Source organism: Talpa occidentalis, unplaced genomic scaffold, assembly GCF_014898055.3.
Source record: "Talpa occidentalis isolate TD23 unplaced genomic scaffold, MPIMG_talOcc4v2.1 talOcc4.11, whole genome shotgun sequence".
Taxonomy (NCBI): Eukaryota; Metazoa; Chordata; class Mammalia; order Eulipotyphla; family Talpidae; genus Talpa; species Talpa occidentalis.
This window is the reverse complement of record NW_023601104.1, coordinates 48,716,308-48,743,491: the sequence shown is the minus strand read 5'-3', so window position 1 is coordinate 48,743,491 and position 27,184 is coordinate 48,716,308. Positions and strand designations below refer to the sequence as shown.

Sequence of the window (27,184 nt, the reverse complement as noted above, 5' to 3'; positions counted from 1 at the left end):
GGGGATAAAAAAATCTAAATAGTCTGCTAGAAACTATATATGATGCTTCTACTCAAATGTAGTTTTTTAATAAATTTTTGCTTCTTTAGTCAACAGAAACAGCAGTAGGAGAAACAATCTAAATGTACCTCAACAGATGGAGGGGTATATAAATTGTGGTATATCCATACAGTGGACTATTATGCCACAATCAAAAGGAATGAATGACTGACACTTGAACCATCAAAACAAGTATGCTGGATGACAGAAGCCAGACCAAAAGAAGTGACAAAGAAAGTACATGCTATTTGATTCCATTTACATAAAACTCTTGAAAGTACAAACTAACCCTAATAATGATAGAAAGCAGGTGAATGATTGCTTAGGTATTCAGGAGAGGTCAAGGAGGAGGGAGGGAAGAATTACAAATTGTTGTGAGGAAGCTCTTGTAAGTGATAGATTTGTTCACTTTTGTGATTATGGAAATGGTTTCATGGGTATACACATCTGTAAAAACTTGTAAAATTGTGTATTTTAAATATATACAATTTATTATATGTCAATTATAAATCAAAGCTAAAAAAAAGAGTAAGTGAACAGAGGTGAATGAAAAGTGAGACTCTCCAAGAACATATATAAACAATGCTATTTTTAAAGTGGTTTTCAAATAAGAAAGATATTCAATATGCTCAATACTAACAAAATACCTTTCCAGAATGACATTTTCCTGAAAATGTCATTTTCTTGGAAGATAGGAATTGTATTTTTGAAAGGAGCAGCCAGGTTGCAAGCAGATGATTAATTATCATGGAAAATCATTGATGTATCATTGCAATTTCACAGTATTTCTTACAGTTAAAATAAAGCTCCTTCATATCTCTCAAAAAGGTATTGTGAGGCTTTAATTGATTTGTGTTGGTAAAAACCCTTGGTTACCATCATGGAAAATAATTGAATTAAGCATCAAAATATAAATGTACAACTTTTGTTATTGTTTTTAATATTTATTTTTCTTTAAAATAAACACTGCAGGGTGCCAACTATCCTAACATATTATTAAATCAGGAAAGAAACTCAACACAGAAGCTTACACATCTGTTGATTTAATGCTGAATTACAGAATCTATATAGATATTTAAAGAAACTCGTGTTGCTATCTCTACATAGTGGATAATTTTGCAAATGCCACTTGCCCACTCAAAAAGTAATAGCAATAATTTGTGCAAAATGCACTAAGGTATATAAATCCTAAAACATAACCATATGCTTTGTTTATGAAAAGCGAGTTGTTGGGGGTGGTGTTTTTTGTTTTCTTTCTTGGCCTTCTTTTTAGAAGAATAATTTAACATTAACTAAACAGCATAGTAAGGAAATAAATATAAATAATAATGTTTATCAGAGGACAATGCAGGTACTTATGGAGATGGAGTAACTCAGAGTTTGTTTGAAAGGTGTTTTAACAGGCCGTGTGGAGAATAACAGGCACAGCACGCAGCTGAACAGTGACTGCTCATAATTGTCCTTGAGTATCACTCAACGGCGATCCACGCACACTGGATTTTCAGTAATTGTTAAACAGTAAACAGTAGTCTTCATAATTTTAAAATTGAAATTTGATATTGTAACTTAACATTCAGTGAGCAAGTCTGGAGACTGCAGTTCCTGACTATTTACAAAGCAGAGATAAAGATGTTCCTATTTTATCTGTGTTCCAACCAATCTAATCAGACATGATTAGAGAGAAAAACCCACTCAAGAAAGTGTTGGTTAGTATATGAAACAAGACTATCCATTAGGAGATAAATATTTTAAGAAGGATCTTTGCTCTAGGTTAGAGATCCACAACAAAGGGGATGATGGTTTCCACATATTGGATGAGAATGTCATTATGAGGCAGGTAGGGATACCTGCAATTCATTATGGTCAGCTTTAAGGAGTTCTACAGTTTATAAGGCCAGAAATATAATAATCATAAGTCACAACTGGCAATTTAAATTTAAATGTAAATTAATTTCCTCATGTGCACTGGCCACATTTCAAGAGTGCAGTAGAGTCAGATGGTTAGTGGCTCCTATACTGGACAGTACAATATAGAATAATACATCATCAGAGATAGCAGATAGCACTGGGCTAGAGTAAAGCAGAGGCCAGCACAGGGATGCTGAGAGGGACTCTGTAATGTGGATTTGAAAACAGGGATGCACACTAGTTACAAAGGGGCCATATCATTCAACTTCCAAAGAGAAGGGAGACCTTGGTTCATAGTCTGGTTTTCAATAAACAGCCTAGGGTTTAGGTGCCTTTTATGTCCCCATGCCCTCTGGGACCTCAAATCTGAGTGTGTATTTTCCATAAAATATTAAATCAAGAGAAATTAAGACAGCACACTTAATGTGAAATAAAGTTCATATACTCCTGTTTAAACACAGATTAGAATTTCTGTCAGAACAATGCCAGTGAAAAGTTGACATTCTAATTAATACAATTTACATTATAAAGCACTGAATATCTTTATCTTGCTATTATGAAATGCCCTCTTTAAAAAAATAATAAAAAGGCTCTACTCAATAGAGAATTGAGTACTCAGGGCAGTAGTTAAAATCCTTGTACAAGAGAGGTGGTTAGGTCACTGGCATTTTTACACACCATCAACACAGGTCTCCAAAACCGAAAGCAATACATTCATCCTCTACCACATAGTTTTGCCATTCTTCATCATCCACAAGGCTATTTGCATGCAACATTAGGACTTTGAGACTTTTTTCTTGCAATGATATAAAACACAATGTAAAACATAAATAACAAAAAATTAAAACATCCTCTTTCCCCTCTTCTCTCTCTCCCTCTCTCTACAGCTCCCCACCCCTCACCATCTTTCTCTTACTTAACATTACAGACAACAGTTCTGGAAACCTGGAAAACTGCAGTCATGTAGGACTCCCACATAGTATTTACTCCATCCAAATTCTGTGTGTGTAAGAGGGGCAGAAAATCAACCCCACAGTTGGGTACCCAAGGATTCGTGTTCATTGCCTTTGTCAATTTTATGCTATTGGTGAAAGGAATAAAGATGAGATCCTTAAAGCTTGAATTTTCATTTCCTATGACAACGTGCTTTTTCTTCATGCTTTATCACACTCCACTACTTGGTTTCCACCCCTTCATAATTGATATCGGCCATTTGAAGCATTCAGTAAAAACCTCATGAGGTTCATCAAATGTCCCCCAGTCTATAATTCTTGCTTCTAACATATTCAGAAGCACATTCATCCAAGTGTTTTCCACTTCCGCTCCATGGTTGTCCCCATGCACAGGGACGAGTGCAGTGACAGTTGTATTAATTATGCTAAAAAAACCCACATAGCTACAAAAATGATGAAGATCATCATTTTAAATATTTTATTAAAATAACCCAGTGTAGAACAGATAAAGTATATCCTCCTGGTAATGAGAGGTTCATTAATTTTACAAGAATTCTAGAAAGCTTAGAATGGTCATCAAAATTATCTCTTCCACTTATTTTTTTAAAAGTGTGGAAAACCTTCTATTGTGAATTTAGAGAGCAGGGGTCTAGTAAAATTTTCTAAGATATTTCTGAAACAATTGCTTTTCTGGAAAAAAATTTTGAAAGAATAGCTTGAAATATGGAGGATTTAGATTTTATAGTATTACTTGAAGTGGCTGTAAATTTTCAGCTTCTGCATTTACCCATTAAAACGCGTATTCATTAGCATATAGTGACTTCTGATAAGTAAAATGATATTCTCCATAACGAACAAGCAGCACATTAAAATTCTTTCATTACTAACAACAAGAACAGTATAATCTTGCTTACCAAGTGTGTTTCCAGGTACAGTTTAAGGCTATCTGTCTCTGCTTTAGGGGGAGTCCAATTCTCAGTGGTCTCCATGGCTTCATTTAACCATTGAATGAATTCATCCAGCTTGTTTACAAACCCCTGGTGACAAGAAAGAAAAAGGGGAGAAAGAATAAGAAAGGCATGTTAGTTTGTTATTTTTTTTAAATCAATCTTAGAAATTCTAAACATCACCGAAGATAAAATTGATGTCACTGCTCTCCTGCCCTAGTTCCATGCCTTAGAACACAATTCCCACTACTCCTGGCGCTGAAATCTACCAAAATGAGGAGAAACTGTCCCAGACTTCTTCTCAGTATTTTTCCTAAGAATACTTTCCTCAGGAATTTAGATTGGATTGCAGGGTGTCACTGCAAAGATGACCTCAAATCATCAAAATATTTCTGGTGTCTGACAAGTGCCCCCTCACCAAGAAATCAGGTCAGGTCCGGAAGGAACACTCGTTGTCTTGGGAGGATAAAAGTATTCTGCAAGATGATGTTCTTTACTCAGAAACCTATAAATTTGAGTTGCTTTAACTGAACTAGAAATCTATTTTTAAATCACATACGTGTTTAAAGGGACTTGGGTGAGTTCTTCAGAGAGCCCAAATGTCTGTGGCTGAGCTTGGGTTCAAAGAAGTAAGGCCGGGTAGAAAAGTACCGATGACAGAAGTAAACATCTGACTCTGGGTGCTTCTCAGACATAAAGAAATATTCCTGGCTAGGAAACACGAATTACAATAATTCTGAAAATTTTCAAGTTGTGGTTATAAAAATTTATTGACCATTTAAAAGAACACATCTGTAAAAACAGAAAATATTTTTGAAAAAATGAAAGACCAGCTATGAACCTAAGAGGAAATGAGGCTGGGAGCTGCTTCCTATAGCTAGGTAAACAGCCCCACCTGGAGGTTCAAATGTGTAAAGACAGGCTTCTACATTTGATGCATCAAGATGGCTTTAAGACGCTATTAAACAGTTCTTCAGATTTGCCTTTGGATTGATTTTGATTGATATATTTAATGCTTAACTGAGGATATCCTGAAACTGAAGTGAGAAATTCTTTTTATTTATCATGCCTCTCAAAAGCTAGGTTTTGTTTTTAAGCTCTCTACTACATAATAGTTAGATTCATAATCTTTTAATTCAAGCAATTGATTGACCTCAAAGTTACTTGAAACAACAACAAAAAAGGATTTAAATGGTATACATACACTCAGAAACATATATCTATCTATCAGAGAGGGTTAGGGGCGAGATGAGGGCACAGAGGATCCTGAGGTTGGATGAGACAGGAATTCCGCCATGCTCTATTATGCATGGAGCTCAGCTTGTCACCCACCAATGTTCCTATGTGATACCCAAAGCTGCTGTCAAAAACATTCCTACTGCCAAGTGTTAGAAGACAATCACAACTAGGGATGCATATCACAGTTCACTTTCACAAATGCAAAATTTTCCATTCACTATCGTTTTGAAAGTATGACTTAATCAGGTACTTTGGCAAAACCAACAAGAAATACCATATTAGAGGCATCTTAATTAGAAATGGAGGCCAATACAATTACAACTGGTTGAATGACAGCTGAACAGTTGGAAACAAGATAGTTCAACAAGCTTCAAGTTCTAGCTTTGACACTAAACTGATGACATCACTGAGGCTTCCTATGATCCTTACTCAGAAGAGTTTTTTGTTTTTGTTTTCAGTGAAGTGAAAATGTATCCAAAAGGGAAGGATTCATGAATTTCACATGATGCATTTCCATAAATCTTAGAGTAACTTTGATTTCATTGTCTCCCAAATACTTAACTCTTAACATAGAAATCATATCCAGTCATATTTTCTCAGGAAGCTTCCCATCCTTTAAAAATGTCAGTCCCCAAGTCCCTCTTTCTGGTAGACTGCCTAGGACCCAGAGTACTTCAGAAATTTAGTTCTGACTTGATATTTACTATACACCTCTACAAATGTGTACTTAAATTTGTCAGCAGAAAAAAGGAAAGGATCTCTTAGAAGTGAAGTCCTAATTCCTGACACTCTCATAATTAGAATTCTATAAAAATTAAGAGAAATTTCACTGACCAATTGGATTTATAGACATATCATCTATAGAACCTGATCAGAGTATCAGAGTCTATCCAGATGGTTGATCATATTGAGATAAACATTGTATTTTGAGATAAACATTATTTAGACTTGGATATACCTGTGTGTATATACACACACCCCAATATGCACAGATACATATATATTAATTTAGGGAGAAAATTAAGTCTGAAATAAATTATTTGGAAATTAATGGTTAAATCCAGGAAAACACAGTGAGAGATGTTATTTGATACGTCACCAGTATTTAGACTGTTATCAACCGCTTCCTCTAAATAACAACCAAACAAAACAGTGTGTATATGTGATTGTATAAGGTTAGACTTAGTTAGCCAAAGAGTATTAAAAATGTGTGTAAGATTTCCTAACAGAACCATGATTACAGCTAGCTGAAATCCGTGAGATACAGATGAGGCAAAACCCATGTATCTAGAAGAATCTTTTATGGACGATCACTTCTTGCAGGCCAGCCAGGCAGCAAAGCCAAGGCTGTCAGCTACAGAGAAAACAGACAACTTACAAGGCTTCGCTCTGGGTTTCCTCTTAATTATAACCCACTTTCACCAATTCTCATCTGCTACACATTTTTTCATCTCTTTTCTTACAGGTGTTAAAGTTTTATCCACCACAATAGAAACCTGACAAATCCCTATGTTCTTAACTTGTAATAAAAAGCTAAGCACTCCTCCCTCTTAGGGACACCTGAGCCTTCTACCTCCCGTCCTGCTTCTATGTGCAGCCACAAGAATATAAACAGGAATCATGAAAGCAAATGAAGAGGAGTCCATTGAATCTTGATACCTTTGTCACCTGCATTTCTCCCCTTTCCTGGCCCATTTCTCTGTGTATTGTCACCAGTGTTCAGTGCAGTGGAAAGTGTACTAGGTACCAGCTTCATATCATGAGATGCTCTTCTTAGAAAGGCCAAATGAATGTCACCAGTACACTCAGCCACGTGATGTGCAGGAGAATTTACATTTGGACACATACAATACATACTTCAAAAACATTTGCAAAAGCTCTGTTAAAGTCATGATGGTGTGAATGAAGAAAAACAAGGCTGACATAGATAACATCAGTACATGGGGAAAAATACAAAAGTTTATTTATTTTGTAATACAGGTCAAATACTAGTACAACAAATACAGGTTATTCATGTAACAAATATTAAGTGTCTACACTGTGTAGGCACACTGCTGGGCATTACTGGAATTAAAAAGATAAATATCACTAAAATTTTGAGCAGAACAGAAAACATGTCTAAGCACTGACTTGCTGAATTCAAGTAATTTTAATAATTTAAAAAAGCCTACTATCAATAAAGAGTTGAGACGTTTCACAACCTGCATTGTGAAATGCACCCTGCCTCTGCCAACTTTCCCTATTCTTAGTATTTCCCTGTCCTTAGTATCTGTGTTTGTTTCTCTACTATTCCAAGTTCATACTTTCCTGAAGAGTCAAAGATGACTACAAAAATCAGATGTACTTCATGACCAATCCAATGCTGCCATTACACTACATAGAAAGCACATTTTACAAATGTTCAACTTCCGTGCTACAGGCTTAATTATAAATCTTTGAAAAGCCACATTTTAACCTTCTTTGTCCAAACTTCCACTGATGCATTTGCTCATTCTCTCTCCTGTCACTGTATACCATCATTTTCCTTTTGTCCCTTTCTGCCTCCCTGCAAGCTCTACAATAAACTAGTCCCTAGGCCCCAGTCCTCCCAGGTCCTCCCCACCCATCCACCCAACTGTCTCCTTCTGGATGGGTTTCTTGTCATACTCATATCTGAGTCTGTAAACTCTTGATTTGAGACAAGCCAGGATTCAAATTTCAGAACAAATCCTGGTCATCAGAGTTGGGGGAAATGGAACCGTAGTTAGCTGTGCAACCACCAGTTAGCAGCATAATTCCCACTTCTAGATCATTGTGTTTTGAAAGTTCCTTAATGAGGTACTGTTTAAAAATCTTACTTTCAAACTTTCTACTTTAGAAATCTCTTTAAAGACTAAGAAGCATAGTGAAAGTGCATGCATGTGTACACTTACAGATTTATGAAAACTTTGCTAGAGCCCTCAATGGGTTATCATACATTGAAGATTATATTTGCAAGGAAAATTTATAATCAAGTATTGCAAATAGCTACACACTCTTAACAGGTCGACAATGCTCATTATTTCCTTTACTTTCCTACCTATTTGTCTCCCTCCTACACAAACCTTGTTTGGTTAAATATAAACAGTGGGGGTAATTACTGTTGCTCTCTGGCAAGGTGTTTGTGTGGATAAAGAGGAAGGAAAGCCTTCCTTACACAACATAAGGGAGCAGGAAACTGATACAGCAGGAAACAAGGCTTGGTGGTTATCTTAGGGAGTTGAAAGCTTGGGGTAGCTTTTAATAAAATGACATGATTTTTAGACCAAAGTGAAACTGAAAATCACTTCTTTAAAAGGGGGATTGTCACCATAAACTCTGTGAAGTCATGCTGGTTATGGCTATTTTACAGGCTGTATTTTACTGAGGATCAGAGAAGGTGAGTGATTTGCTGAGTGACAGTGGGATTAAACCCATATCTCATTCCAGAGGCTATTTCTCTCATAGCACCACATTGTCCTCTAGAAACAGCACTCCTAGAGACAAATCATCAGACCCAGGCGAAAAAGAAACATTTCTTCTCAGTCCCACAGTCTTGTCACTAAGGTAAAATTCTCTAAACTCTTAAGTCCTTCCCTTCACATTCGCTACTTTCTGGCAATTTTTCTGAAACGGGATTTGTGATAAGGCTAAATGCCTCACAAGAAAAGTGCTTTTTCTTAGCAAGCAAAGATCACTGTAAAGTTCATTTCTAATTTACAGAAAATTTTAAACTAAAAATTTAAGGCAGTTCCATGCTTGAACAAGCCCCATTCTACCAGTATCCCAATTATAAAGATTGGTCCAGCTCAGCAAGACGGTCCTCAGTCCCTAGGTGGTAGTTGAGTCAGTGACCTGAACTGCTAACTTCCTTTCGTTGTCTGTTGTTTGCATATATCTAGTCACCCCTAGAGGATTCACATTTCGCTGTGAACAGAGATATCAGCTGTGATGTGACCTCACCTAGATCACGATAGCAGAGGACCTGCTGAAGAGCATCAATAAACTGGACTATTTTCACCACATTTATGAAAAAAAAATTAGCCTCTGCTGTTGAATCTTTTAAATCATTAAGAAGTCTTTACTTCTTCCTTAGTATTTCAAAATTAAAGGATTCAGTGAATGATCCCTGAGCAATGCCAGCTAAAACAATACATAATCTTCACATAGCACCCACTATGTGCCAAGACCTTTTAAAAAGATTTTCTGCACCCCTATGTTTATAGCAGCACTGTTTACAATAGCTAAGCTTTGGAAACAACCCAAATGCCCAAAAGTAGATGACTGGATCAAGAAGATGTGGTACATATATACCATGGAATATTACTCAGCATTCAAAAAAGATAAACACATGCAATTTGCAGCAACATGGATGGCGCTGGAAGGGATCATGCTCAGCGAAATAAGCCAAAAAGAAAAAGAAAAATACCGGATGGTCTCACTCATAGCAGGAATCTAGAAAACTTAAATAAGGGACCAGGAAAATGAATATAAGAAAGTGAAAATCAAAATCAACAAAAAACTATGAACCAGAGACACTTTTTGGGGGGTGGGGGGCGGGAGGGGAAGGATTGGGGTCAGAATGGGACATTTGCAATTGTATGGGGGAATATAAAAATAAAATTTAAGATTAAAAAAAAATAAATAAAATAAAATAAAAAGATTTTCTATACAGTAAATCATTTAAGTCTCACGAAGACCCAGTGAGGTTGGTACTTCTCTCACCCCCATTTTGCAGAAGAGGAGAGGCCCTCATCTGGGTCTCATCTGGATTGCTGGGAAGAGCTGCACTACAGTTAGAAGATGGCATACTGGCTACTTGAGTCCAGAGCCTCACCGGCACCAGGTGAAATAGTGAAAGGTCTGCTGACCTCACAATCTAAGTCACTGGCAGAAGTTAGATGTTGAAAAACACATAAATGAAGATTAATTATGTGGGGGAAAGCACATAAGGAAGAGAGAAAATTTTAAAATCATCATGAACCAGTGAACTGGTATGAAAAATGTTAAGAGAACAGTTGCTATAACCAGACAAAACTGAGTTTGATGCCAGGTTTCCCCCATCTCTTATTAACAACATAAATGAAATGAGCTTGTTAATAACCCTACACCTTATTTGCATTTTAGTAACTGTAAGATAGAGACAATTATATCCATAATGATTTTAAGAGAAAAAAATATTAAAACCAGGTGTAAAGTTAGGGCTTGATAAATGATTTTTAAAAATTATTCCTAAACAACAAGTTCCAAGTGATTTTCCATCTCATTCACATAAAAGTTTTTGCTTATGGGCCTCCCTGGTGGCACAAGGGGTTAAGGTGCAGCACTATGAAGCTATCCGCAGCCACTGCAGCATGAGTTTGATCCCCAACCAGGGAGCTAACCCACATGGTACAGCAAACCTCTCCTCTCTCGCCCGCTGCTCCCCTCAGCTGTGTATTTCAGTCAGTTCGACTGTTCTGTTCCACACACTGTCTCTGGTGACTCCTCTCACCACCATCCCCACATCTCTGGCCTATACACCAGCTCTTGTATGCATAAATAAATAAATCCTTTTTAAAAAAGATTTTGCTTATTCACTAAGACAACAGCACTGTGCTAGCTGCCAGAGGGGAGATGGCTGTGAAAAATGCCCATACAGCCACAGTATGTGAGGTGACACCAACTGCTCTAGGGGTTCAGAAGAGGAAGTCTTTTGTCTCAGGTCATGAAAAGAGGCAGTATGGAGCAGTCAGCATCTAAATCTGCAGGTTAGCAAGGATTTCCTTACCTCTCTCCTCTACCTGTGGGTCTGAAGAGAAACACAATTACCTATTAGCAACCACAAGTTTAAGGATAACCTGACTTAACTTTTCAAAACAGGACACGCTTGGAAACTGCTTTTATATTAGCAACGGGCTACCAACGACTAATCGCAATCCTCTTTTCCCTACCCACAAGGAAGCTTTATTTAGACTCTGATAACTAGGAAAATCAGAACTCCATTTAGAAGCAAAATTATGCACCGAGATTTCACATGTATATCTGCAAATACATAAACATATATACATATATAATCCTTCATTTTTAATTAATTCTACATAATTCCTGTGTGAAATGACTAATTTAGATTCTTATACAAAAGTACTCAAGGGCAATTTTCCATGCCCAACAACTTATTTATGTATTTAATGTGCCAGCAAAACTCAGAAGCTCAAAATAAATACCAGGGGGTTAAAAGTGGTGCTTTGGACTCTTCTACCTTATACATTTACCTACATTCCTACTCACAAAACCCAACACAGCACAAGTAATTGACAGAGGGAGGATATGATGCATATTTTTAGGAGAAAGAATGAAGAGAAAATGAAGTGATTTAAGACAGTTTTAACTCTGATGTTACCAAAAAAACTCACATATTGAAATGTTTTATGAAATATTTAGCTTCTCTTCTAAAGGCTGAAAGGGATGTCATTAGAATATTAAAACTTTCCTGATAAAACCATCCCAGAACAAAGGTTAAAAAGCTATCAACTGGAAAAAGAGCAAAAAAGGCACAGTATTGTCTAAAAACTGACCGAGTGAGAAGTCCGATTCTGAAATTGATGTCCTGTAGAAGGGGTAAATTGAGTTGAATACCCAATTTCTTTAAATATTATTGACAGTGATTTCAAATGAGAAAAAAAGATCATAGAAAGATCCCAAATCCCCATAAGGAGAAAGGGTTTCCTCCAGAGGCTTTGAGTTCAATTGCTCCCTATTGATTTGTGAAAAGCGGTATCAATAATTCTAAGGACAAAAACAAAATTGAAATGCACATCATAAGTCTGATAAAAGCAGATCTGAATAAAATAATTGGGAATAAGCTGCAACTCATAATAGGCTAATACTTATTTCTGTCCCGCACTTATTTAATCCTTACCACAACCCTACACTATAAGATTCCCATACTCTCCGTTTTATAGAGGAAGAAACTGAAGCACAGACAACCTCAAATACAGCTGTCAGAGGAAGCTGGGGATATTCCCAGATAGACTGACTGCCCCAAAGCTTTGCTCACTTTCTCTAGGTGAAACCTTGCCCCAAGTAGCCCTAACCCTCCCGAAGCACTGAATGAGCAGAACTGATCATCTTTATCTGCCTTTAAATCCCAACAAGGACCTGGGATGTTCATAAATTAGACTTTAAGATTATGATAGTTTAATGGTTAACTATAGGTTTTTTATATCCAGTATTATAAATAACAATACTTAACATTTGGATGCTGACTATCTATCTATCTACCAGCTATTCTTCAAATAACTTATGTAGTGATTTAATCTTCACAAATTTCCCTATTACACAGATGAAGAGGCTGAAGCATGGAGGAGTTATGTAATTTATTCAAGGTCATAAAGCCATTAAATAGCTATTAAGTAGTTTTGTTTCAGAGCCCAAGCTCTGAACTACTACACCATCCTGGTTTTTTTTTAACCAGACTAACTCCCACAAGGTAAACAGAGAGAAAACAAAGGACAGTAAACCCCATTGTTGTCCATTTCCCAAGCCTTAATGACAACCCCAGTCCACCACTCCTCTCTCCTTTCTATTTCTCCCCTTCCTTCCTCACCCCTCTTTTCTCTCCCCTTGCTCATTCCTTCTCTCTTTCTCTACAGTGACTTTGTTAGGGTTCATCAGTTACTTTTAATAAACATATTTCCCAACACTGCATAAAGTTTTTTTTTTTAAAGATTTATTTATTTATTTATTTATACAAGCACTGGGTACAGTCAGAAGCGCGGGAGGGTGAGAGAATTCACCAGAGCCAGAGCGGGGAGCAGAGCAGGCAGAAGGACCGAAGTACACTGCTGAGGGGAGCAGCAGGTGTGGCAGGAGAGGTCTGTGCGCCATGTGGGACCCTCCCCCCAGTGGCTGGGGATCGAACTGGCGCTGCAGAGACTGTGGGCAGCTTCGCAGCCCAGCGCTCACCCCCTGCGCCACCAGGGGAGGCCCATTGCATAAAGTTTTAATGAAAAGGGCTGCTAGTTCCATACACTAAAGTACAGAACTGAGAACATTGTTATAATCCTCTGTTTAGACTAGTTCTAAACACTCTCCTGACTAGCAAGATCTTGCAAATCCGAACTAGAACATATATAGCTGAATAGGAGTTCTTGTAGAATAAGATTATTCAAAGATTACCTGTGATTGCTAAATTGTTGTTTATCTAAGCATTTAAAATTTTCTCTAGGGGACATAAAGTTCTTTAGTAATAACAAAGCTAATAATTTTAGGAAAAAATTGGAATTTGATGTGTAGAGTTTATCATGCCAAATGGGGGGGAGGTCAATTTTTTACCAGAGAACTTCAGGGTGGTGACTCAGTAAAGCATAAAAACTCACTAATAGTCACTGCACTATTAGAACCAAGAGGACAGAAAATAGTAGGACCTAAATACAGCTTCTTGGAAAGGGAAAAAAAGAGGAATTCCCATGCAGATTATGACTCATTCAGTGTAGGTGATACGATATTGGACATAAAGCTCCAAAATATATTTGGGGAATCAACTCCAATAGCAAGAGATACAAAAGCAAAAATAAACAAAAGTGACCACATCAATCTAAGAAATTCTGTACAGTGAAAGAAACCACCACAAAATAAAAGGCAGCCTACAAACTGGGAGAAGATATTTATACATTATGTATCTCACATGAGTAATCCAACAATAAAAATCAAAATAAGGATAAAAAATTGGGATAGTTATCTAATATAGATAATACACAGGCACATAAAAAATGTTCATTATCACTCATTATAAGGGATATAAGGGAAATGTATATCAAAACAATTACCTCACACCCTATGACAATGAACTATATCAAAAAAAATTGAAAAAAAAACAAGTTTTGGTGAGGGTATACAGAAAAAGGAACTCTTGCTGTTGTTGGGAATGCAAACTGTTACAACCTCAATTGCAAATGGTATGAAGATTCCTTAAAAAAATCAAAATGGAAACATCTTGTGAGCCAGTAATACCATTTTTAGGTATTTATACAAAGATTATTATAACACTAATATGAAAAAATTATTGCAGTTTTATGTTCATAGCAACAGTATTCACAATAGCTAAGAAGACATGAAATCAATCTAAATGGCCATCGATTTATGAATGAATAAAGAAATCATGGTATATCCACTCAATGGAATACTACCCAGCTATTTAAAAAGATGAAATTATGCTCTTTGTAAAGGTATGAATGAAACTTGAGGTAATTATGGTAAGTGAAATAAGTCAGAAGATGAAAGACAATTACAGAATGGATTCACTCACTTATGGAATAAAAATAACCAAAGAAAACAAATTGTCAAAGCACATGAAAAATAACTCTTAGGCTTTGTGAAAAATATAGTGGCTACCAGAGTGGGGAGAGGAAGGAAGGAGATAGGGGGGTAAATGCGATAGAGTAGTGGCACTGGATCTTTGATGACAGGTGAGTGAAACGTGTGCACATGTCTAAGTGTAAAGCCATGCCCTCTAAATTACATAATTTTGTAAATGAATGGTAAATCAATAAAAGAAATTCAGAAAAAATATAGTTTACAGGAAAATATAGTATACTGTGTTCTCTAACACAGTATTAGAGAACATGAGTTTGGTTTCTTTTTTTTTTTTTTAAGATTTATTTATTTATTTATACAAGAACCAGGGTACAGGCCAGATGCACAGGAGGGTGAGAGGATTCACCAGAGACACAGCAGGGAACAGAACAGGTAGACTGACAAAATACACTGCTGAGGGAAGCAGTGGGAGAGACAGAAGAGGTCTGCGGGCCATGTGGGACCCTGGCCAGCCGGCCGGGATTGAACCAGCGCTTCAGAGGCTGCAGACAGTTTCACAGTGCTGCGCTCAACCGCCTGCGCCACCAGGGAAAGCCCCCCCACAGAGGACTTTTAAAGATAGTTTATCCCTCTGATTCACCTTTCTCATATATTTTTTTAATTTTATAATCCTAAACTAAGTGGTTGAGAATCAATTTAGATGATAAGTTGTTAATATTTACTACGCTGATCAAACACTGGTTTTGGATTGACGGATTTCCCAGGGAAATGGATGCATATTTAAATTCATATGGAATTTGCTGCACCCATTTACAATAGCTAAGCTTTGGAAACAACCCAAATGCCCAAAAATAAATGACTGGATCAAGAAGATGTGGTACATATACACAATGAGTTTGGTTTCTAAACACAGTTGAGGTGTGGTGCAAAATCTAGGTTAGAGAAAGCACCATATCAGTTGTACTAGCAACCATGGGTATGGATGAGATGACCTAGAACAGTGTGTAAGGCACATCCACTTTGTCTTCTATATTATGAAATCTCAGAGTGCAATGCACTCAACTTTCTTCACCCCAGTCCCTCATTCTATGTCTAAGTGATTTTCAACACTGTGTCTCAAAATCAACCACGAAATCTAAATGCATACCATTTTGGATAAGGGAAATTTGCTTCAAAGTCCCTCGGAGTTACAAAGATAAAGAGCCAACACCTGCAGAACACTAGAAACATTTGTATGGATCTTGGGAAAAAAGTATTTGCTGTCCCTTTGTGACAAGCTTGCAAGTTCTGGTATAACCAAGAGACAGTACTCTAATAGAACTACTCTGGACAGGGAGGGACAAGTTCTAAGTATAAAATGAGGGTATTAAACCCAACAATTTCGATGCCTTTCTAATTGTTAACTTGTGTGGATAGTGCATATAGAGCCTCCTTTCAAACTAGAGACATTCACGTGATTCACCTTCATTCTTTTAGTTAGGCAGGACATTGATTTTTAGTGACTTCTACACACCCTCCAATTGTCTTCTACTCCACTCACATACCCATCCTTTTAAGATTCATCTCAAATGCTTCTCTCTCAACAAATCATCTCTCCCAGAAAAAATCTACTGCTGTCTTTCCTAAACATTTCCTGATTCTTTCTATTTCTAGCAATTAGGGATTTGAGGGACAATTATACACCTATTGGAGGCCCTTCCTTTAATGCATTGTAATGACCCTCCCTCCCTCTGGCTAAAGTGTGTTTTACTATTATGGGAATTATTTTTATAAGTACATAATTATAAATAAATATTAGAAATTGTAGAAATTATAAATACATACACACATATTCCTTATAAGATTGTTGTGTGACAGTTATTATAAGCTAGAAAGTTGTTTATATTTGTCTGAACATATATTCACAGAATAAATTCCCCTACATAAACTTCCTAAGATGTCAGAGAAGTTTATTAACTAAAATTATTGGGTCAATTTTAGGAAAGTTATCTCTAATTCAATATAAGAATAATCTGTTGGGGCCTCCCTGGTGGCCTAGCGGTTACTCTCAGTGCTATCAACGCTGCCACCTTAGTTCAAGCCCCAGCCAAGGAGCTAACCCACATGGCACAGCAGACCTCTCCTGCTCCCCTTAGCAACATATTTCAGTAAATCTGCCTTTTCTGCTCCCCAGTCTGTCTCTGGTGAATCCGTTCACCCCCTGAACCTCTGGCCTACTGCCCAGTTCTTCTACCAAATAATAATAATAATAATAATAATAAATAATAATAATAATAATCTGTCAAAGCGGGAGGCCCATAGTCTCACAGAGAAGAGGCATGCAGGAATCTAGGACACCTAACAAGACCCAAAAGGGGGGAGGGGGTTTTTAATCTTTGTAGGTGAAGGTCATGTAGGAAACTGAAATTTCATAATAGCTAAGGTGGCTGAAGATGGGAGGAGAAAACAGGGCAGCATTTGATAACAAAATGCCAGAGTCATCCATAAGGAAGGAACTACTAAGTCATGACTCGTCCCTTCCCAGATTAACTTAGTAATAAAAATGACAACCACCACAGGAGTTTACTATATGCAACAATATTCTAAGTTCTTTACACATCTTAACACATATAATTGTTAGAACTCTATGTGGAAGATACTTACTTAACTCTGTTTTGTAGAGGAGGAAACTGGGGCACAAAGAGATCATATTACTTGTTCAAGATAACAAAGCTTAGGTGGTTTAGGTGGTATGCCTTGAAAGCCCAGCTATCATGCTCAACCACCATCCACCACCATAGAAGTCCCCTTACCTGTTAATACATTTGGTTCCAGAAATTTCACCTTTTCCTTTGCCATATTTTTCCATCTACTGCTTTTCTGAATATTCAACTTTTTGACACCTTGAGCAAGATTACTCTTGGAGTTTCTTCCCAGTCTTATTTCATTATATAAATGTGTGTTTAGAAAGAGGAATAGGTATTGCATGATTTTTTCCTGTGCCCTGTATCCCATTATCCCATTATGAAGGCCCAGGGTAATAGTCTCTTTGAATACAATGGCATGCACTGAACAATGTAAAATATAGTGAGGGTAGAACAAGGAAAAGGACTTTAATGAAACTTTATTTTGGAAGAGTGCAAATAATCTTGTCTATTTTATAAAAAATGAAGGAAACAGAGGGTACTTTGTCAATTCACTATCAGCTTTATTTTTATAAGTAATGGACTTAAGTAGGGAAAAGGAAAAAGAATTAGATTGCCAATTGTGACATATACTCTCTCTCTGCCTCTCTACACACACACACACAAACACACACACACACACACTTCTCAAGTGAGTAATGCTGAATGTTCTCAAATGAACATTTCTCAAACAAATATTATAGTACCACCTATAGTGACACCTCTCTATTGCTATCTGAAAAGCACTACAAATAAAATAAAATACAAACAACTTATTTTATTCCTAAATAATGGAGACCATTGGTACAATCACTGGCTCCCAAGTAGGAATCACAGAATTTCATCAGTCTGAAAGATGGAAAACATGGGCCTGAACTTACAGACAGTATATTTGCTGGGTTAAGTTGTTTACTCACCATGCAAACTGTAGACCAATCATCTTCATATAGTAAGATTCACAATCTCAGACATGATCTGATATCAATAATGACCTTTACACAGAACCCACACTCTCTGAATGATTTTGTCTCCTTTTTGTCTGAGAAGAACATACCAGTGCTGACAGATAATTTTAAGACATCACACTGATAAGTTAGCCAAGTTAAATATTTCCAAAATGTTTTATTAAATGACCTTACTTGCCTTAAATTCAGGCCACTTCATATCTAATTCTTACAGGGTTACTCATTTGTTCGCTGTCACACTGTCGCTAATCTCTTGGCATCTTACAATCTCTAGCCGGGCCCCAAATTCCTCTAGGATGTCTGGTTCTTCTCATATTACAGTTTAGAAATGAAACATAGCTTCATGCCTTTAGGCTCATTAATGTCACAGTCTCAAACTCACTTATTGTTAGGATTTTTAAGGGGAATTTACCTCGAATCCCATGAAAGAGAAAGCCAACCACAATGAAGTGATAGATTCCAACAACTATTTTATAGAGAAATGACTGCTTTTCTTAATTATGCCTCATTTTCTCATAAAATTTCAGAATTGGGAAGCATCTTAAAGGCTTTTTTTACTTTCAACTTTATTTACACTTATTTTTCAAAACTGAAGTTTAGTAGTTTAAATTTCCAGAGTGAAATGCAACTTAGGGGTAAAATTAATATTCTTATCCTAGTCGTTTCTACTTTAGTTGATGCTAATAGCTTGGACTCAAGGAAACAACACAATGATAAAACCAGTATTCATGTACCCTTTAGAGTTTATAATAAACATTTGCTCTTTGTAATTTCATGTAATAATCTGAGCAATGGCATGAAAAACATGAAACATGATTAATATTTCATCTTAAAGACTAGGACAGATATTTAATCAATAAACTTTTAGAGATTTATTTAAATTTTCATAATTAAAGGTAGGGGATTGTGACTTGAATCTAAAGTTACTGCCTTCAAGTCCTATACCCTTGAGTAAAATATTAACATCCCTGTCTTTCTGTCTTCATTGATAAAATGAGGGTAAAATAAGACTGCCACAAAGGATTTTTTTTTTCTTGAGAACTAAACATAACATTGTGCTAACAAGTAAATCTTAGTGCCTTGCCTGATATAAGTGGTCAATAAATATCAAGGCTTTCTTTTGCTTTTTTTTTTTTAAAGAATATTTTTTTAATTAATTTATTTATTTATACAAGCACTGGGTACAGTCAGAAGTGCGGGAGGGTGAGAGAATTCACCAGAGCCAGAGAGGAGAGCAGAGCAGGCCAACTGATGAAGTACACTGCTCAGGGAAGCAGCAGGTAGCAGGAGAGGTCTGCGCGCCATGTGGGACCCTCGCCCTGTGGCCGGGGATCGAACTGGCACTTAAGAGGCTGCGGGCAGCTTCGCAACCCAGCGCCTAACCGCTGTGCCACCAGGGAGGCCCTTTCTTTTGCTTTTTATTCTTTCCAAAACATTCTATGAGTAATGCAGACTACTTACTTTAGATTTAAGAATAAATAAGAATTCACTAATGCCCTAAATTATTTTAGTCGAATTAAAAAATGAGTTGATTCCTCTTTTGATTTCCATCATCATAGAAATATTTGCTATCAAATGTATAGGCACTTTCATCATGTTAATGCAACAATATCTTATGGAATCACAGCATTTCCATATGAGAAAATAACAAAGAACTATTTCTATCCTAATGTTTAAACTGCAAAAATGAACCTTCCCCTCTGTATTTCAGGACAAAAACCAGATGCATTGACCACAAGCAGCCTCATGGTGGTGCTAAATCGTTGTTAATAAAGCTTCAAAACCCTGCTAGAGCTCTGCAGAAACCAAACTGAAGCAGACTGAAACATTCTTTTTGTGTTTAACTAGGAAGGAATTTGTTTTGAGTCCTATGGTTCCTCTCCAGCAACCTTCAGCAATGACCTTGTCATATTATCTTAACAAATCCTCTAGCAATGTTAAGTCTATTTCCTCCAGCTCCCTCCCCCTGCATTGCAACAAATAAAATATACACAAACTATATTATCTTTAAAAAAAACTATGTAGCCTTATCTTTAAAAAGAACTATGTAGCCTTATCTTTTAAAATGTTATGTTGATTTATAATTCTCAACTTGGAGCTGGGTCACAATATTTGCATGGAAGATAACATTTACCTTTCTCCCATTCATATACTACATATCTTAATTTCATATGTCCCTTAAAGCCAGTTATTAAATTCCTTACAAGTTCTCAGTCCCCAAATCTCAACTTAAAATCACGCTTTTAGCCTCCTCCTACTTTTATTTTTTTAAGACACATTTTATCAATTTGTTCTTCATAGTCTCCTACTTCTATCTCTATCTTTTCTTAGTTAACTTCTAAAATCACAATTCAGACCTTCCTTTTACCTCATGTCCAAACTATTACCATAACCTTCAAAATTAGCCTTACAGCATTAGCTCCTAAGCTTGACTATACATTAAAATTGCCTGAAGAAATTTAAAAATTCCTCTCTCTCAATTCTGATTAAATTGCTATGGAGTGGAGCCTGCAATGAGGATTTTTTTCAATGCTCCCTGGTGAGAACCATTTTGCTAGAGATATATCCAGCACATCACAACCAGATTAACCTTCTTAGTCTACCAAGTTTCTAGGCCAAATATTTTAAATAGTTTCTCATCTTCACAAAGATTGCAAATTAGTGTCCTGCAGGCCAAACAGATGTGCTTTATTTGGCCTATTTAAAAATTATTCAGACCCAGCACTAAAAAATTAAGAGATAGCACATAAAACCCAGATATCCTACCTTCCTTTAAAAAAAAAAAAGCAAGCTCTTACCACACAGGCCCGCATTCCCATGCAACAATCTCTTGTGCTGAATAGTGACTACCCTTTTGACACTGCACTTTACCACCAGTTTTTCAATCCTCATTCACTTCCCAATTACACTTAAAAGTATGACTCATTTATATTGTCTGTCTGACCTCTTAGAGTCATTTCACTTTGTAACTTCTGGTCTAGAATACAAAGTTCAAACTGAATACATTTACTCACTCATTTATTCATGTATTCATTATGCAAGTATTTATTTGCTTGTGATATACAAACACTTGGAATGCAAAGTCCATTATATGTTGGTCCTATTCTTCCTAACTTTATATTCCTCTTCTCCAACAAACTCCATTCTAATCAGCAGCTGGTTTAAAAGACATGTCATTTCTAATGCACACAGCTTAGAGACTCACTTTCCAAGCTACTTTGCTGTTAGATGATCCCATGTGCAAAATCTGGGCCTATGGGAACAAAAGTGACAAGTGCAACATCCAAATCATAATAATAGTATGAAGAAAACTGGCTGCTCTCCACTTCCCCCTTTTGGTGAGCTGAAATGCAGACAGAGTACTTGGTAATCCATTAAAAAAAAAGCAGCAGGGAGAAGGCACCTGGATCCCTAACGATCCTATCTTCCCTGAACTGCTGTCTACCTCTTATTATGTAAGAAAGACTTCTACCTTATTGTATTTTGGGGTCTGTTTATAGAATTCAGCCTATATGTCAAAAATAACAAACATCTCTCTTTATTTCCCAAATATATATTCAATATTTGTCTTCAATGAAGCCTCCATGGCTTATGCCAAAGCTTCTGTTGCTAGCATTCCACCTCTTCATCTCTGCCATCTAAATTCTACTTATTCATTGTTTGAAGCTCAGTTCAAGTAGTTCCACTTCTGTGGTGCTTAGTTTAGCTACACTTGTTATTCTCTGCCTTCCTCTGCTTTCTCATTGTATAATGTTCCACTTGACACTTATCAAATATTATCTTATGTAATAAGCATAAAGCCTTGAATTATGTTGCAGAACTCTCTGACATTCGAAGACCATAATCTAAAACAAAATTTTAGATTGTGCATAGTATAATAAAGAAAAGTATTCAGAATTCCTGTAGCATTCAGCTATTATAACTTCTTATTGAATAATCATCTGCACTGTAAACTTATGTTCAATTTGTGATTAAATCTTGAATCTTCCAAGTTTAATTATAAAGCTGAGCCCACCTACTTCTTTAGGAATTTGGATTGTACCATGTGAAACCTATTTTGTATCAGATAGATTCCATCTTGTCTCTAAAAACCCTCATGAGGCTTCCAGATAAAAAGAAAGCAACCTGACACAGCAGCCTCACTCAACTTCCTATTGGAGACTACGAAAGAATACCCACTCACTGATTTCTTTCTGACTGTGACTATGAAAGAATAAAAACACCCTCTTCTTTTCTTATTGATGATTAGGAAGGAAACAGAAAGGCCATCTGATGATTACTAAAAAGACCCCACATTATAACATTCTGTCTAAAGACTCTGTCAACCAACCCTAAATTTTCAAACAAATGACTTAATCTTAATTAGACCACACCTTTCCTTGATCCTTTAAAACTTCCTGATGACCTGTCCCTGATGGAATACAGCTTGAGACTGGCACTTGGTTGTGAACCAGGATCATAATCCCTATTCTCAAATACTTTCTTGATTATATTATACTTCAATTATTTCTATGTCAACATCCTTGATATTTAAACTAAATTATTTACTTTTATGTCTAAACGATTCCCCAACTCTCTGGATATGTATTTCTAAGACTAAAAAATGCATTGGAAAAAATGAAGGGTTCAAGCTTAAAGGTGATAGAGAGCCAATTCATAGTGCACTCATAATTGGAATCTGAGTATCTCTAGTACATTAGAGGGAGAAATTACTAAATACTTTTGGGGAAGGAAACTGAAAAGGAAGATAGATGCCAAAGAGTGAAAACTATATAATGCAGCATAAAAGTGAATGGGGGGGTGGGGGGAAGGGGATAGAATAGAAGATGTAAGGAAGAGAGAGGACCCAGAGATAATAGGAAGACTAGCAACTGTGAAGGAAATGGCTAGCATTGGGGAAATGCACATACAAAATGAAATGCTAGTGAAGAGAAGTGGAACCCAGTAACATCAAAATGTTTCTTACCTGATAGGATGCTTTTAAAAGATCATTATCAATACCTAAAATCAGAATATCACTCCACCAACATTAGGAAAAGTGGTTCATGATAGGTAGAAATATCAAAGGCAGTGAGAAGTGAATTTATGGCAGACTTCATAAAGGACTCACTTTCCAAACTCCCTTGCAGTTAGGTGATGCCGATTTATTCCATGAGGTGGTAAGGAAAGATACAGCTATGTTTCAAATGGAACTTATTCAAATCTCAAATCAAGTAAATAATGGTAAGACAGGACATCTTGAAAAAGAGTGACTTCCAAATGTTTTTTAAGAGATAAATCTCAGGAGATGAATTGTCTCTAACCTTGAAGCTGTGTCCTATTTTGTAAGAAAATCTACAGTTAGATCCTTAAAACATGAGGGCTATTCACATTTAAATAAAAACAAAAAGAACCTAAAGATCTAAAATTGCCAAAATTCTAGAAGATACAGGAAAAGCTTCATGACATAGGCTTGGCAATGAGTTCTTTGATATGACACGAAAAGAATAGGAGATAAAAGCAAAAAATAAACAAATAGGGTTATATCATACTTAAAACATTTAGTGCATCAAAGGAGTCAAATTTGCATCAAAGTAATCAAATTTGCAATCATATACCTAGTAAGAGAATATCCAGACTATATAAAGAACTCCTAAACTAAACAACAACAACAAATCAAATAACCCAATTTTAAAATGGCAAAGGACTTGAATGGGCATTTCTCCAAAATGATATACAAATGGTCAAAAAAACACATGAGAAGATGTTCAATGTTGCTAATCATCAGAGAGATGTAAATCAAAACTACACTGAGATATCACCTCACACCCATAAGAATGATTACTATAAAAGTAACAAGTGGTGGCAAGAATGCAAGGATGTGAAGAAACTGGAACTCTTGTGCAATGTTCGTAAGGCTGTAAAATAGAGCAACAGCTATAGAAAAAGGTAAGGAGGTACCTCAAAAATTAAAAATAGAACTACCATATCTTCCAGCAATCTCATTTCTGGGTATATACCCAAAAGAATAGAAATCAGGGTCTCAAAAAATATTTGTACACTCATATTCATAGCAGCACCACTCACAATAGCCAAGAAGTGGAAGCAAGCCTAATATCTAACCACAAGTGAATGGATAAACAAAATGAAGTGTATACATACAGTGAAATATCATTCAACCTTGAAAATGAAGGAAATCCTGTCATGTGCTACAACACCATCAATCTTGAGGACATGTTAAGTGAAATAAATCAGTAACAAAATGACAAATACTATATGATTCCACTTATATGACGTAGTATCTAAAGTAGTTAGATTAACAGAAACAGATACGGCTGTGGTGGTTACCAGGGACTACAGGGCGGGGGAAAAAGGGCAGTTGTTGTTTAATGGGTGTAGAATTTCAGATTTGCAAGATGAAAAAGTTCTGAAGATCTGTTTCAGGACAATGTGAATATATTTATTATCACTGAACTTAAAAATGGTCAAGATGGCAAATTTTATGTTTTATGCTTTTTTTTATCACAATGAAAGGATAGTTAAGAGAACTCAGGATAACATGCTATTTCTTTAATGATGGCCACCATTAGTTTGGTATCACTGATATGTCAACATACGGTCAAAATGAGGGTGAAGATAGGATGGGTACTATCTCGATTTCCTTTATGTCTTAGAAAAAGAAATGTTGAAATCAGTGTCAAGTTGATTCTAGAACCAAACCTCTTCAACTTCTCACGTCCATCTTCAGGCAGCAATAAAGGTGGCTGGTACCAAAGACACAATCTTATATATCCTGATTAAAAAGAGTGAGCATTCAGCTAAGTATTTGCAGCCGTGAATTCAAAATAACTTATGTGCATAGATATCCTTATGTGGCACCACAGGATTTTTTTTTTAAATTGGGTTTAAAATGCCTCTGATATAAAATGCTAATAACTGCTGAATCATTAAACTGTCATTGAAATGTCATAATCTGGCTTCTGAACACATGTATATCTCTGGGGAGAAAAGGGATTGGCTATGGGATGCATTTGTTCACTTGGTACAATGAGTCTAACCTAATGGAGTCAAATCTTCTAGGATGAATTTTGAGAACTTAGTGTGAGTAGGAAGCCAAGATTCGAGAAGCAGACCTTGCACTATTTCCCAAAGGGCAGATCTCCCAAAATGTTTCACTGAGGCAGCACTACCCTGCACTACATATACCCTGCCAACACCCTAGGAATCATACAACTGTTAATCTGACATCAATAATTACCTATCTTGGACAAGTGGCTGCTCCCCAAGCTGTTCATTTCTATTTAGGTCATAGGAAGTCACACTGTCCATGTACTAATCTAGTAGTGATTTGTGGGTTTTATAAATAGAATTTATCTGCATTTGTGAATATTATCTAAGTTTCCCTGACACTTGAAAATATCTGCAGAAGAAAACCATGTCAGCTCTGGCATCTCTGGGAATCCCAGCTCTCACATTTTGCAGTAGTGTGACCCTGGGCACATCATTAACATTAGCACCTTAGATTCATCATTTGTGAAACCAGACCACTATAATTTATATACAAGCCTACCTTCCATGAAATTGTTCTATAAATTAAATAAATGATCCTTCTTCAGAATCTAGCAAATAGTAGACACCAACAGAATAGTACTCATTTTTTTTTCTCACTTTAAAGCAGGGGTCAGCACATATTTTCTGTTCAGGAGCATAGAGTAAATATTTTAGGCTTTGCAAGCCATCCATCTCTGCCACAATCACTCAACTCTGTCATTGCAACACAAAAGCAGCCATGGATGATGAGCACAGCTGTGTTCCAATAAAACATTATTTATAAAATTAGGCACTGAGTCACCAGATTTGGCCCATCCACTATAGTTTGTCAACCCCTATTACTTATACCACATATGTCCAGATACCATGCAAAGCTAATTTTTCACTGTTCTGTTTGATTCCATCTGCTCCAGGCATGTTATTGCTTCCTTTCTCCTCACTGCTTTTTTTTATTTTATATATTTTACATCATTTTTTATTTCTGTACAATATGTGCATTTTCATCTTGGTTATAGTCCCCGTACAATTCCCACCACCCTTGTTTTGATCCTACTTTCTTCCCCCGCCCTGTAGTGTGTATACTATTTTCTGACAAGTGAGTCTAATTCAGTGACCTCATTTTTTCACTTTTAATTCTAAGTCCTGAGAAACTCCCAAAGGGGGTTAGTATCCAGACCTGAGCAGCTCAATTACTTTATCCACACAGCAGACCTGAGGAAATCAGTCATATCTGAGCAAAATTCCCTTGACCCTCACAACAAGAATGGCCAAAGGACCATCTCCATGGAAATTCACAAAGTTTGGACCTGTGGAGGAAGTTGTACCTTATTTTCCAGTTTTAAAGTATTACTTAGTATAACTAAATAAATATGTTGGATCTGTGTAAAGAGCTCCTTAAAGATCAAAAAACTAAAAACAACAATGATCACCCATGGTGAGCCAGGAGGTCAAGGTGGGAAATAAAGACATAAGAGAATTTTTACTACGTATTTCCATATATAATGTATCTGTTTTGAGCCACATGAATATTATTATTTATTCAAAGAAATTGAATTTTTTAAAGAATAAAAAATACACATTAATTTTTTTTTCACACTAGCAGAATCAGTCTATTAAAAGAAAGGCACACAAGTGCTGGGCAAGGAGTAAGTGGAACCTGAAAGACACACATCACTTGGGTGTTATCCAGCAATTCTATCACAGTCCAGGAGAGCCTCTCACCTGTTTAGTGGACTTATATGTACCTTCTGCCTTGTGCTCTGTGTGAACACAAGGTAGAGAACTTGGGATGTCATAGGAGAAACATCATCTTTGGTAGATACATCCCATCTTTGATAGAGATGGGATCAGAAGCAGGACATAGTATTTTATAACTTTTAAATCAGGTCATAATCCTTTCTATAGAGTTCCACATATCCGCCCTTCTTGCCTCAGTATGTGCCATATTTATACACTCTTTCTGGCCACCTCAAGTTCTCTTGCTGAGCCTTTTCTTTCTGACTTCAAATAAGCTTTAATTTTTTTAAAGAAATTTTCATTTGACTCTACTTTCAACTATTATCCTCTGTCTCATATTGCCTTCATGACTCAATTCCATGAGTTATTAGGAATGACTATCTCTCAATTTTTAATCACTTATAACATAT

At 36.4% G+C, this 27,184-nt stretch overlaps 1 protein-coding gene across 5 annotated transcripts in view; it reads right to left on the bottom strand.

Moving 5' to 3' along the window:
- The window catches only part of AKAP6 (A-kinase anchoring protein 6), a 529,429-nt gene that overhangs the window by 226,987 nt on the left and 275,258 nt on the right, over positions 1–27,184 (bottom strand). For all 5 annotated transcript variants that reach the window (XM_054689765.1, XM_054689756.1, XM_054689754.1 and 2 more), the window contains one exon: positions 3,815–3,937. In XM_054689765.1, coding sequence (XP_054545740.1) covers positions 3,815–3,937 — 123 coding nt within the window. The remainder of the gene's footprint in view (positions 1–3,814; positions 3,938–27,184) is intronic.